Source organism: Bactrocera oleae, chromosome 4 (assembly GCF_042242935.1).
Source record: "Bactrocera oleae isolate idBacOlea1 chromosome 4, idBacOlea1, whole genome shotgun sequence".
Taxonomy (NCBI): Eukaryota; Metazoa; Arthropoda; class Insecta; order Diptera; family Tephritidae; genus Bactrocera; species Bactrocera oleae.
Genome location: NC_091538.1, coordinates 74,261,177 through 74,273,438, shown reverse-complemented (window position 1 = coordinate 74,273,438; position 12,262 = coordinate 74,261,177). Strand labels below are relative to the sequence as shown.

Below are 12,262 nucleotides of genomic sequence, written 5' to 3'. Positions count from 1 at the left end.
TATTTCGCATCCTCCGCCATCACTGTTCACAAATATTAGGTTTGTGTTAGTATATAATTGCTGTTCCGGACTGCATTGGACTTTCGTTTTTTTTTATAAAGTCCCTATTATGAGGTCAAACATTTAAATATTATAGAAAAACGTGAGATTATGCTAAAGCTCGGAGTTCGGACTGCGTATTTTTACTTTCTTGACAACATTTAATATGAGATGCCGAGTTGACATATATTATATAATATATTGTTGTGCAGATGTGTTGATATGGGATTGCTTACCTTTTATGGTTTCCTTCAAGGGGATCTCGTCCTCAATAATCTAATAAAGGTAAATATACATAAATAAGTACATACTGGTATGTATGTCTACGCTTACAGGGAGAGCCAAGGTCAAAACCTTTTTAGAAACCTTTTTAGACACCTTTTTGAGTGTCGCGCATTATATACATACCTCGAAGGCAAACACACAGAACCATTCTTCAAGCAAAACAAGAGAGCCTTAGCAAATCTACATATCATTTATCGCACGGAGCAAATAACTTTAAACCCCAGAGAAATTCTCGAATATGAATATATATTGATGACAACAACTCGTACAAGATGAAACGAAGCACCCATGTTAGGCACCAACGTCTAAGTTGCTGGTTTTAGTGCTGGAATGCCAGAAAAATTCTTGCAATAAAATGTCTACATACAACTGAACAGTCCTTTGGAGTTTTGAATATTTGTGTGTGTGAGTGCGAATATTCATTATATACCGGCTGAAGACTACGACAAGCGACATACTCGAAATAAACTTCAATTCCACACATACAGATGCATATATCGGGTTTTCCAATAGGGATAATATGATTTCTAAGTATCTTTACGGTCATTTTTAATATGTCATGATCTGTAATTTTTTTTCATTGTATTCAGTAATGTTTACAATTTCATCATGGACAGATATACGCAAGAACAACGTTTATGAATTATTCAATTTTATTATCAAAATAATCGTTCTCCAAACGTTTCGTACGCTTTTGCCATTTTATGGTCGTTATGGTTAGTGGTGCGGTAAATAAATAAAACTGTCGATTCTGGTGCGAATAATATCTACAAATTATTCATGAACAACCATTACATTCATCTAAATTGACAGTTTGGTGTGGTTTTTAGTCTGGTGGAATCATCGGTCTGTACTTCTTTCGAAATGAAGCTGATGACACCGTTACTGTCAATGGAGAGCAGTATAGATCGATGATAACCAACTTTTTATGGCCGCAATTGGATAAAGTTGATCTTGACAACTTCTGCTTCCAACAAGGCGGGGCTACGTGCCACATAGCACAAGAAGTTGTGATTTAACATCATTAAACTCCTTATTGTGAGGTTATTTGAAGTCATATTTGAACGTACTATGACATACGACTTGATTTAGTGGAAAAAGTACTCGAAAATTGGGTTCATCGAATTCGTTCCTGCAAAAGGAGTCGTGAAAGACATTTCCATTTGAATGATGTTATATTCAGAACTTAATTGTATCGATTTACCTCACGATAAATAAAAAAACATGTGAATTTCCTTAACAATTAGTGTGTTTAAAAAAAAAAAAAAAAAAAAAATCATATCAGTGTAATTGAAAACCCCTGTATGTATATATCATATATATCGTATATTCATCGTTTACTCATTAAATTCTTTTAAATGCAACTGCTTGCCTTCTGATTTCAACTTCTTAATAATAAATTGAATTATTGTACGTGGCATCGATGGCTTTACAGGCTGAGTTGATGTTATTGTTTAGGAAGAGACCACAATTTGATGACAACTCATGCGAGATAGCAAAGTGAATAAAGGCCGGATGCTTCATGGCATGTGAAAGTGATGGTAATAACGGTGCGCGTTATTGGCGATAAGGAATTTTAACGCATTCTATTCGAACATTCCTATCCCCTCTTATAGTTCTGCTTTTGTTGTTGCTGCTATAAGAAGATAGCATAATAATCATAGCTGAATATTTGTATGAGTGTGCCTGGCATGTCCTTATTGCCAACGCAGATCATGTAGACCTCGTGCTGCATACATCAATTATATTAATACAGGGAACGCGTGGGCTCAGCAAGCTCTTGGAATGTACGATTAAATATGTATATGTGTATATGAAAGTATTTGTAAAGACTTGAACGTGCTTTAAGTGTACAGCTGCTGAATCGAACGTCAGTTTCGTTGCTAAACACTTGAAGATTGCACGGAAAAGTTCAATGATGATAGCTTAATTGACTGAAGCGTGTTGAATATACCGCCATTTTTTCAATTACGTTACCTCCTTTAGCATTACTATTTTTCAATTAACAAGTAATTTCGTCATTACATTCAGTATAGATTTGAGAGTTGTTGTTGTTATTTTTTATACTCTTGCAACATGTTCCTACAAAGTATAATAGTTTTGTTCACCTAACGGTTGTTTGTATCACCCAAAACTAATCGAGTTGGATATAGGATTATATATATACATATAAATGACCAGGATGAAGAGACGAGATGAAATCCGGCTGACTGTCTGTCCGTCCGTCCGTCTGTGCAAGCTGTAACTTAAATTGTAAAATATAAAAATTGAGATATATTGATGAAACTTTGTACACATGTTCCAGGGCACCGAAAGACGGTTGGTATTGTAGATGGGTGTAACGCCCACAACACGGCATTAATCGAAAATCAATACTAAACTCCACAATAAGATACAAAACTGTTCTTTGATATAACGAATCGACTTAGGGAAAGTATATCTGATAGGTTAATGTACATAGCTGCAAAAACGCTAAAGCTATAATAACTAAATTCACACAGGGCAAAAATTTTAGCACCACATTTTATATTTCGGGACCTGCTAGACCGATTTCAACTAAATATGGTATGTATCATTCTTCTAATATTCCTATGTTACAGTGCAAAAATGAGCGAAATCGGACTACAACCACGCCTAATTCCCATCCATTCTCTCTTTGTAGTATGCAAATCAAGCAAAAATTATTGGAACATATTGCGTTAAAATTGGGAATAATGCCTTTAAAGTACATATATCACCTTATGACCAAAAACTGTCCAAATCGAACCAAAACTGTTCAAGCCTCTAGGTACCGAATATATGGTGTAGCGGTCTGAAATGTTTTTTGTGAAAATGAATAAATGAAAATGAATTTTGGGAAAGTAAAAGAATTCTTGTCGTTTTTCGATCAATGCATGGTTAATATTGATCATTTGTTGTCTGTAGCGATCAGTATTAATAGTTTCACCAGGTTTTAAAAACTCATGATATACGACACCCTTCTGATCCCACCAAACACAGAGTATTGCCTTCTTACCGAATCGATCAGTTTTTGCACTCGACGTGGATGGTTGTCCCGGATTAACCCAGGATTTTTCCATTTTTCATCGTCAGTGACAATTCGATGCAAAACTAATTTTCTTGCGTGTCTTTGAAGCAAAATTTCACAAGTGTTTTTTCAGTTTTCCATTTGTCTTTCATTCTTCATTTCTCAAATCAAAATCATTATCTCTAAACCCTTAAAACCATCTTTTGCATGTTGCTTCTGATAAATTATGATCACCATATGCATCGACAAGCATTCGATGCGACTCTGCAGCACTTCCGCTCATCATACCGGTATACCGTATGTGGACCTCAGTACATATAGTGGATTTTTAACTAAAATATCGGTCAATGTGTGAGATATATAATTGAAATTCAGAGAGGATACTTTTCTCATAATAGTATGTCTGTATGTCAAAGATGGAATGAAAGGTTGAATAGGGTCAATGAAAATTAGAGAGTGAGTTTTAATCATAACGGTGTATCTTTATGTTTAAAATGGAAATGGAAAATTGGGCGAAAACTTAACCTAGCCCCCATATAACCAATATTAGATATCGAACATTCGGCTGACTTTACTTCATATGATTGGTGAAACCATAATGAAACCCTGGCAGCATTTTATTAGTCTATGTGTTAAATAACGTTATATATACTTGTATGTATGACATAATTACAATCGATAGATGCATTATATCACCGGCGGGTAATGAGCGCTTTCTCACAGCAACAAGTTGAAATAAATTCATATTTTTCATGAAAGTGATTGCTTTCATTTATTTGAGCCAACAGGCTTCGTTTCCTTCAATCATTCAGTGTCCTTGGCTCTGCTAACCCAATTTGTTGTTAGAAATTGTTTTACAAATTCTTTAAACGAAATAATCCACAAAGAAGAGGAACGACATGGCAAAGACATAGATGTGCCACCAACTGGCACACCCACAGCTTGCAATTCAATTATGCACTACTCTCTACCGCCTCCATGCGCAATAGTAACAAGTTGGAACCACTGAAAATGTATTAACGAATGGAATTTTCTTCATATTTCCATTGTAGTCTTAATTCATAAAAAACAAACGCAAAATATGATGCACTATCGGAAAGGTGAAAATATCGAGCAGGAGTTGACCAAGGATGACTTGCCATTCGGTGATTGTTTGTCTAAATTGCCACAAAAGGACTTTCTTTGGATGCACGTACGTACATACATACATAAATAAATATAAATTGTATACTCATGTTTAATATAAATTTACACGCAATTTTGTGTATACTGATATATATGTACAATGTGTAGGTAAGAGGGGGCACTAAAGTACACAATGTTATTAGCTATGCCAAAAATGCTTTGGACAAGGGCGAATATCGAACAGTCGTTTGGAGCGGTTCGGGTGGCGGTGTGGTGAAGACGGTTTCTTGTGCAGAAATATTTAAGCGCAGCTATCCATTGTATCAGTTGACGCGCATGGATCAAGTTACGTAAGTAGGATAATATACAATATATTAATCAAAAATATATGCTTACAAATGTACATTATTTTATAGGATTGAAGAGCACTGGGTGCCACAGATGGACGGTTTAGAGCCGATTCTAGCCAAACGAAAGGTGCCCAGTTTACACATACTGATGACGTTGGATCCAATCGATGAGAGTATTGGCGAGTAAGTTCAATAACGTTTAACTCAAACAATAGATCATTCAAGCTGTTCGATACACATATTCCGCGGCATCTTATAGTAAAGAGAACCACTACTTGTCTTCTGGTGCTGCTGTTGTTGTTGTAGCCGCAGAATTCTACCGAGCTAACAGTATTTGGTCGGATAAAAATCCGGGTCCGTTCCGGTTACATAGATCTAACTGTTGTGGGCACGGAGCTCCTCTTCTTTCCTGTGAAAAGGGTGAAATCAGTTAATAATCACGCCCCGATCGGGGCCCCCATAGACCTAATATACAAATTTTAATCTCTTCAAACTATATCGAAGGTATAATATCGGATGTACTACAGTTTAATATTGAAAATGCATAAAATCGGTCCGCGAATTACCTCAGCTTCTATATAATTATTTTCATTATTGTAGCAGACTTTGAGGGGAAGAGTGACTTAAATTTGGACTATTTCTTTTCTTTTTTTTGACCACAGTATTCAGAAACCCAATACGACGACTGAGTACTGGAGATGCTCGAGCTCCACCACGCAACAACAAAGACAGTCAGATCAAGTAGGACAAAATAGCGAAGGCTTGAGGCAGCGACGACAACATGGACAAAGACAGTTGTCTAAGAAAAGACCCCAAAGCCAGAATGCGGGACAAGTGGAGGTAAAGGATTTTCAAAGAAAAGAGCAACGAGAAAGGCAGCAAATATCGCAAAATCCGAATAAAAATCGTAATGAGCTACGGCATAATGGCAATGGCCAACATCGTCAGCAACGAGTTAAAAGAAAGCAAAGTGCCGAACTACAACAGCAATCCGCCCAGGCTTCGCAGATGGAAGTTGGAACATCAGGTGGCACTTCTGCACAGCCTACTAATATTTCAAATTATATAGATACTATAGAATCTTAAATAAGTAATGGATTGATTTGATTTGTAGAAATTAAGGAGAAGCAGATCTTAATCATACATGCAACATCACGACGCAATTATGATTTTTTATGTTATCGCTCAAAGAATATTTCGAAAATATACCACAATAACATTTAATTGTTTGTGTATTTAACTATATTTTAGATATCACGGGAGAAGTTGATGACAATAATTGTTGATGTAGTAGATACAGAAAAAACTGGCAGATAGTCCTTGGTTCAATTGTCTTAAAACATTTTTAGGTGTTCCTTGCTATCATATTTATTAGGAAAGCTGTGATAAACATCTGAGGTAATTTCTATTTAGGCATAAGAAATAAGTTCATAACATAAACTGCGTTATGTGTGTATATTAAAAAAGGTATTCAAACTAATAGCTTATATAAGTTTTTTTATTTTTTAGTTTTTATATTCATTACAGGTTTATTCAATATTTTTCAGTTATTGCTGTTTATTAAATTTTTTCGCATATTCAATTTATGTATGTTGGAATTATGGTTGTTACTATGGATCTGTTGTTAAATAATCAAAACTGGAGACTAAATATAGACTTTTGGGTGCTAATTTGTTGGATGTATCATTCACTTTTTATTCGTTGGAATATTAAAAAATATCTAGTATACCGATATATTATATTTAATTTGTTTATGTTATAGGTTTTATATGCATTTATCTGGAGAAATTACTACAAATAAAATATTTCGAAAATAAACAATATATTTAATGACATAAAGTTAACGTTTAGCTTCAGTATGCTGTTTATGAAATTGTGAGATTAACAATTATGATTACGATTATTGACTACCGTATAGTTTAGATCAAATAAACCACTCACGATCGTCATGTTCTTTCGATAACTAATAAATAGTTAAAACATTAATTTCGATGTAAAATAAAAACGTGCTTGCTCTGAATTTATTAATTTGGGATATATGGAGTGAATAAGCAGTTTTGGTTTATTGTAATCTTGTTCTGTTTTTTAATTGCAAAAATTACAATTAATCTACCTTTATATGTAATGACACTGAAACAATGAACCAATTTCTATATACTGCTTTACGTTCTATTAATAGTCGATTTTTGTTACTATATAGCAAATCAAATTTTAATTTTAAATAGCACATTGTATTCTTTGCTGAATAGTATTCTCTTAATTAGCGTTTTTATAATTTAAAATAATTGAGCGCACGTCTGCTATATCGAGAAATTATTAAATGTTCTATTTTTCTTCCAGACATTATATAGATTATAGAAAGCGAATTTGTCACATCCTAACGAGGATTCCTCACACGTATTGCATTTCCATTTTAATTTTGCAAAAAAGATTGCTTTGATTTCCGTTCTTTTTTAATATTTAAATACATATTTTTTCAAAATTCTTTTCATTAATATTTTCATAATTATTTTTATGTGGTTATAATGTTATGACTTGCTTTCTAATTATGTTTTTTCTAGTTGTTATTGTTTTGTTGTTACTGTTGTATGTGCATTTCTCATACGCCTTTGTTCTCAGTTCGCTGTGTTGGATATAAAGATGTTGCTTTTATTTGTTGCATACATATTTACACACAATTTTCCAAGCTCTGAATAAAAAAGCTCTAAGCTTCACTCTCTCCAGGTGTTGCAGTTTCCTCTTCGTTAATTGGAACAATCAAATTCTCCTTGGACATGAGATTATACTTGGTGACAAAATGAGTGAAGCGATGACATAAATATGTTTCAGCCTCAAATTCATCAAATATTCGCCGGTGATGAAAATACGCATGGGAAAATATTCGGTAAACACGACGACACACTGAACCTAATTTGGTCACTGATGACTCCTTGATTGAAACCCTAGCGAAAAGTGTAAAAATACTGAAATTTAAGCAATAACTTATATAACTATAAATACTACAATTTTGTAAAAGAAAAAAATAGTTGGTCTAATAGCGGGGAACAATAAATATAGAGAAGGCTCAACGTAACATTTAAACAACTTCTAACCTTTGACATACTAATAATTGACATTATGTTTACCTGCTTGGGAAGTATTTATTACTATTCAAGAGGCATGCTGCACCATCTAGTGTATGTCGTGTATAATCAATGGCGGGGCATTCTTTTGGGGTTTTATGTGCAGCACACAGGAATATCCATTGATCAGTGGCCGTCATTTGTGTGCATGTTGTAGGTGAGCATTGTTTTTGCAAACGAACAGCCAACCCATTTAGTTCCATACAAAATTGTCTATACGTAAAGTAAAATGTAATGAATTAAAAAAATTTTGTTAAGAGTTTACCTGAGATGTTCGTATTTCCAAACGCCTTCATCTTGAGCTTCTGGCATTGTCAAAATTAACTCAACATTTGATGGATCACGTTTGATCAGTTGCTGAATGTATTGTTGTACAGCCAAAGTGCTATCCATTTCTTCCAGTGGTTCATCTGCCCAGCGAGAGAAATCCTGCAAAGCAAATTCGTTTCTACTTTTTCACCATATGCTTCGACTACATGTTATGTCTAACTGTTATTAAATGGAAATTGTATTCATACAATGAATACTAATCACTGTAGGACTTCCTCCCTACAAACCTTCGCTTTTGTTCCTGGTCTGTTTCTTCGCAGAATCGTCGTGCTGTCCGCCATCTTCATGTTTCTTTAGACTCTTCCCTTTTAAGAAAAAAGAAAGGCAAGTGAAGTGCTTTGTTCCCTGTTATGGGCGTGCTAATCAGTTTTACACTACCACTATTATAATTTAAATAATTGATAATACGATTTAATTTAATTTCAATAAATATTCGTTTAAATTTAGTTTATTAAGAGTAGTCTTTCATATGAAAAATCTTTAGTTTATCGTAATCCTTTTTCCACTGGTTTTTCGTTTGTGAAAATTTTTGACAACTCCTCCGTTCATTGATTCAGAGTGGTTGTATGAGATACATTCAATACAGGGTTGAATTTAACGTAACAAAAAATTTTTATACTGGAAGATTTTGAAATCGACGTAACAGTTTTGATATATTAATATGTATATATTTATTATTTTATTTTTCGCAAACTCTTACTCAAAGCTATATAAGTATATTTTAATCAACTAAAAAATTTATCATTATTATTAGTTTGTTTTATATTGCATGTAATTCACATTTAAACTGGTTAACTACACAGTGAACAAAATAATGTGATTAATAAAAACGTGTAAAATATAATTTGAAAAAAAAAAAAATTACTAAAATAGGCTAATATATAAATATTTTGTTTCGCTGTTTGAATTGCTTTCGTATTACGAAATACATATTAAATACGTGTGGCAGCATTAAGCTCATACCGAAAATAAAAAGACAAAGGATAGGAAAGTAAGAAGACGATTTTGACTGTAACATAAATTGCGTTTCTATTGTGCGAAAATTAAGTAAAATAATTAATTTTTGTGATATTTACAAATAAGGAAATCAGGAATTCAAAAAATAATGTCGTACGCATATTTATTCAAATATATTATCATTGGCGATACTGGTGAGTCTACAAATGGTTTTAATGAAAACTATCAATTGTGTACACAATGAAATGAAATAAAAATTATAAGGAGTTCCTTTTGCAAAAAGTTTAGTCAGTGCATGTTAAACTTAGAACCAAAACATAAATTTCAAGCCCCACTAGTCAAAAATAATAGATTTAAAAGTTTTATATGTTTTTTTTTTTTATATACTCGAATATTAGCAGCTGCTTAGATTATTTTCAGTAGTTAATATATGTGTGATGACGAAGGCAGAGGGCGAGAACATGTATCTTGAAATCGCTTTTGGAAAATCGATATTTTGATATTTTTGTGGCTATTGCTGCAGCATAGAAGAAATTTGCACTGTATTGTAGCATACACAGATGGTACTTAATGAAATTGGATCAAAGTGCATCGGTAACGTCCTTATAAATTAATCAATCTAATCGTAAAAAAAGTCAAATTAATCTTTGATACTTTTTTACTAATTCAATCGTTTATCGTATATAAAAAAAAACCCATCTTTCACTATTTTCTCCTCCATCTTCTAGCTACTCGTTTAAAGAGTTTTTCTCTTTACACGTTCATATTAACTTAAGTTTGCAAATTAAAATAATTAAATGTATGTTTACGTATGCGTTTGTAAATTTGGGAAAATTAAACACACAAAAGGAAAATAACTGTGTAAATGGTACAAATTTTACATATATTTATGCTTAAATTATCGAATATTTATATGATGCCATTTTTAATATTAATTACTATTATTTTCTCTTAAGGTGTTGGAAAGTCATGCCTTTTACTTCAGTTCACCGACAAACGTTTCCAACCCGTGCACGATTTGACGATTGGTGTGGAATTCGGGGCACGCATGATTACAATTGACGGCAAACAAATCAAATTACAAATCTGGGACACAGCTGGCCAGGAAGCGTTTAGGTAAAATGTTCAACGTCCGATTATAAATATAAGTACAATTTTTTATAATAATTTAAACATTTTCGATGTATATTTCAGATCAATTACTCGTTCATATTACCGTGGAGCAGCCGGAGCTTTATTGGTGTATGACATCACACGTCGTGAAACTTTTAATCATTTGACTACATGGCTGGAGGATGCGCGCCAACATTCGAACTCAAATATGGTCATTATGCTGATTGGCAACAAGAGGTAAGAGGTTGGCTTTTAACCGCACATAAGAATGATTCATTCTTTTAACTTCCATCACCACATATACATGTGGTATACATAGATTTATTTATATTTGTATATGTCCACAATGATACGCTATTATATTTTTCATAGTGATTTGGATTCGCGACGTGAAGTTAAGAAGGAGGAGGGTGAAGCATTTGCACGCGAACATGGTCTAGTATTTATGGAAACGTCAGCTCGTACAGCTGCCAATGTAGAGGAAGCGTTTATTAATACCGCGAAAGAGATTTACGAGAAAATACAAGAAGGTGTTTTCGATATAAACAATGAGGTAATTATAAAATTTAAATAAAGATCTATTAATTGTTATACAACTATTTAAGTATATATAAAAAATACAAACTTAAAATATTATATGTCTTGTATGTTTACAGGCAAATGGCATTAAGATTGGACAACAGCATTCCCCAACGAATCCCTCACTGCCGGGTGCTGGCAATCAAGCTGGATCGGCTAGTAGCGGCTGCTGTTAAGTGGCACTTCACAGCTGCGGCTGAAGTTAGTGATTTTTTCTAACATATAAAAAACAAATAACTATTAACTAGATGTTTTCCTTACTTCAGAAGTTTATTATATTTTTGTTTACTTTTATTTAGTTTGTTTTTTTATTTTAAATCAACTAAAAGTGAAGTGTGTGTAACGGAAAACCGGCATTTCAAATTATTCTTATAATATAAGATATGAACGAATCTAAAAAACATATATGCATATATCAGTAGATCAACAGCACGCAAATAGAAAATCAAAACCAAATAAAGTCTTTAAAATTTATTCAACTGGCTATGAGATTATTACAGTTATTATTTATGAAGTGTCCGGATTTTTATGCAGAATAATTTTTTAATTATGTTCTTAACTGAACTGAACTGAAAAAAAAAAACAAAACATACATACATAAAGTCGTTTTTTTGATTTGCTATAATAACCAACACTGCAAATAGTTGTGGAAAGAATATGGAATGGTACATTTAGGTTTTCAAATTCACAAGAGTATTATTTCTATTTACGTGGGTATCTTATACCACTGAATTTTTTCGAAAGAAAAAGTTACTATTTTGAATAAACTTATAAATTGGGGAATTTTGGTAAACGTTTTGAAATTATTATACCGTGAGTTTCTATTAGTCACCAAAAAAAGTCTGTGAATAAAAATTCGGCGCTAACCTTAATTAACGTTTATAATTGCTGGAATAACAGAAAATTTATTTGAAGCAGCTACAACTATAGATGGTGCTACTGATGTCGCGGTATAATTTTCTTTTCTTTTTCTCATTTCACAAATTTCGGAAACTTCGCGCAAAGGTTCATCATTAATATTTAGCGCGTAAAGAATGATGTGCGCAATACAAGCTATTAGAATTAAACTAAAAAGACAAAAACCAAAAGTGTTATAAGGGCTTTTAAAAATACCAAAACCAAATACTACAAGCATATAATTAAACATTTTAATAATATTATTAATTGGTAATAAACGATTGATCTTACAATACCTAGGAATATAAAACGTATACTCTATAAAAATATGCGAAACAAAAACACAAATACTATAATTATTCAGAAAAGAATACTATATTTTATATACATAACTAAATTCTAAAAACAACAATTAAAATTATATTTGAAATTAATTA

At 32.7% G+C, this 12,262-nt stretch overlaps 3 protein-coding genes across 6 annotated transcripts in view; 2 read left to right on the top strand and 1 right to left on the bottom strand.

Moving 5' to 3' along the window:
* Positions 1–6,051, top strand: part of Rpp25 (ribonuclease P protein subunit Rpp25) — a 36,229-nt gene extending 30,178 nt beyond the window's left edge. For all 3 annotated transcript variants that reach the window (XM_014242576.3, XM_014242653.3, XM_014242496.3), the window contains 4 exons: positions 4,405–4,544; positions 4,646–4,827; positions 4,894–5,010; positions 5,490–6,051. In XM_014242576.3, coding sequence (XP_014098051.2) covers positions 4,434–4,544; positions 4,646–4,827; positions 4,894–5,010; positions 5,490–5,913 — 834 coding nt within the window. In that variant the 5' untranslated portion in view covers positions 4,405–4,433 and the 3' untranslated portion in view covers positions 5,914–6,051. The remainder of the gene's footprint in view (positions 1–4,404; positions 4,545–4,645; positions 4,828–4,893; positions 5,011–5,489) is intronic.
* Positions 6,052–6,307: 256 nt separating this feature from the next.
* Positions 6,308–8,809, bottom strand: Mob4 (MOB kinase activator 4). Of its 2 annotated transcripts, XM_014231454.3 has the most exons (5): positions 8,658–8,809; positions 8,507–8,584; positions 8,215–8,378; positions 7,953–8,162; positions 6,308–7,790 (listed from the first exon to the last, which is right to left on the bottom strand). In XM_014231454.3, exons 2-5 carry the CDS (start codon positions 8,564–8,566, stop codon positions 7,532–7,534), a joined length of 693 nt encoding a protein of 230 aa, XP_014086929.1. In that variant the 5' UTR covers positions 8,567–8,584; positions 8,658–8,809; the 3' UTR covers positions 6,308–7,531. The 2 variants fall into 2 exon arrangements, with proteins under 2 accessions (XP_014086929.1, XP_069964873.1); XM_070108772.1 differs by having other exon boundaries at positions 6,308–7,769; positions 8,507–8,801.
* A 424-nt stretch (positions 8,810–9,233) lies between these two features.
* Positions 9,234–11,402, top strand: Rab2 (RAS oncogene family member Rab2). The gene is made up of 5 exons (XM_014230039.3): positions 9,234–9,430; positions 10,193–10,352; positions 10,431–10,586; positions 10,722–10,902; positions 11,006–11,402. Exons 1-5 carry the CDS (start codon positions 9,385–9,387, stop codon positions 11,102–11,104), a joined length of 642 nt encoding a protein of 213 aa, XP_014085514.1. The 5' UTR covers positions 9,234–9,384; the 3' UTR covers positions 11,105–11,402.
* Positions 11,403–12,262: the final 860 nt, after the last annotated feature.

Bases quoted from the DNA above. Each gene is read 5' to 3' on its own strand.
- Mob4 (XM_014231454.3), bottom strand. From the start codon at position 8,566: ATGAAGATGGCGGACAGCACGACGATTCTGCGAAGAAACAGACCAGGA. The intron at 8,163-8,214 runs GTAAACTCTTAA...CTTTACGTATAG, and splicing joins TGGAAATACGAACATCTCAG to ACAATTTTGTATGGAACTAA. The intron at 7,791-7,952 runs GTAAACATAATG...CTTAAATTTCAG, and splicing joins AATAAATACTTCCCAAGCAG to TATTTTTACACTTTTCGCTA.
- Rab2 (XM_014230039.3), top strand. From the start codon at position 9,385: ATGTCGTACGCATATTTATTCAAATATATTATCATTGGCGATACTG. The intron at 10,353-10,430 runs GTAAAATGTTCA...TGTATATTTCAG, and splicing joins GCTGGCCAGGAAGCGTTTAG to ATCAATTACTCGTTCATATT. The intron at 10,903-11,005 runs GTAATTATAAAA...GTATGTTTACAG, and splicing joins TTTTCGATATAAACAATGAG to GCAAATGGCATTAAGATTGG.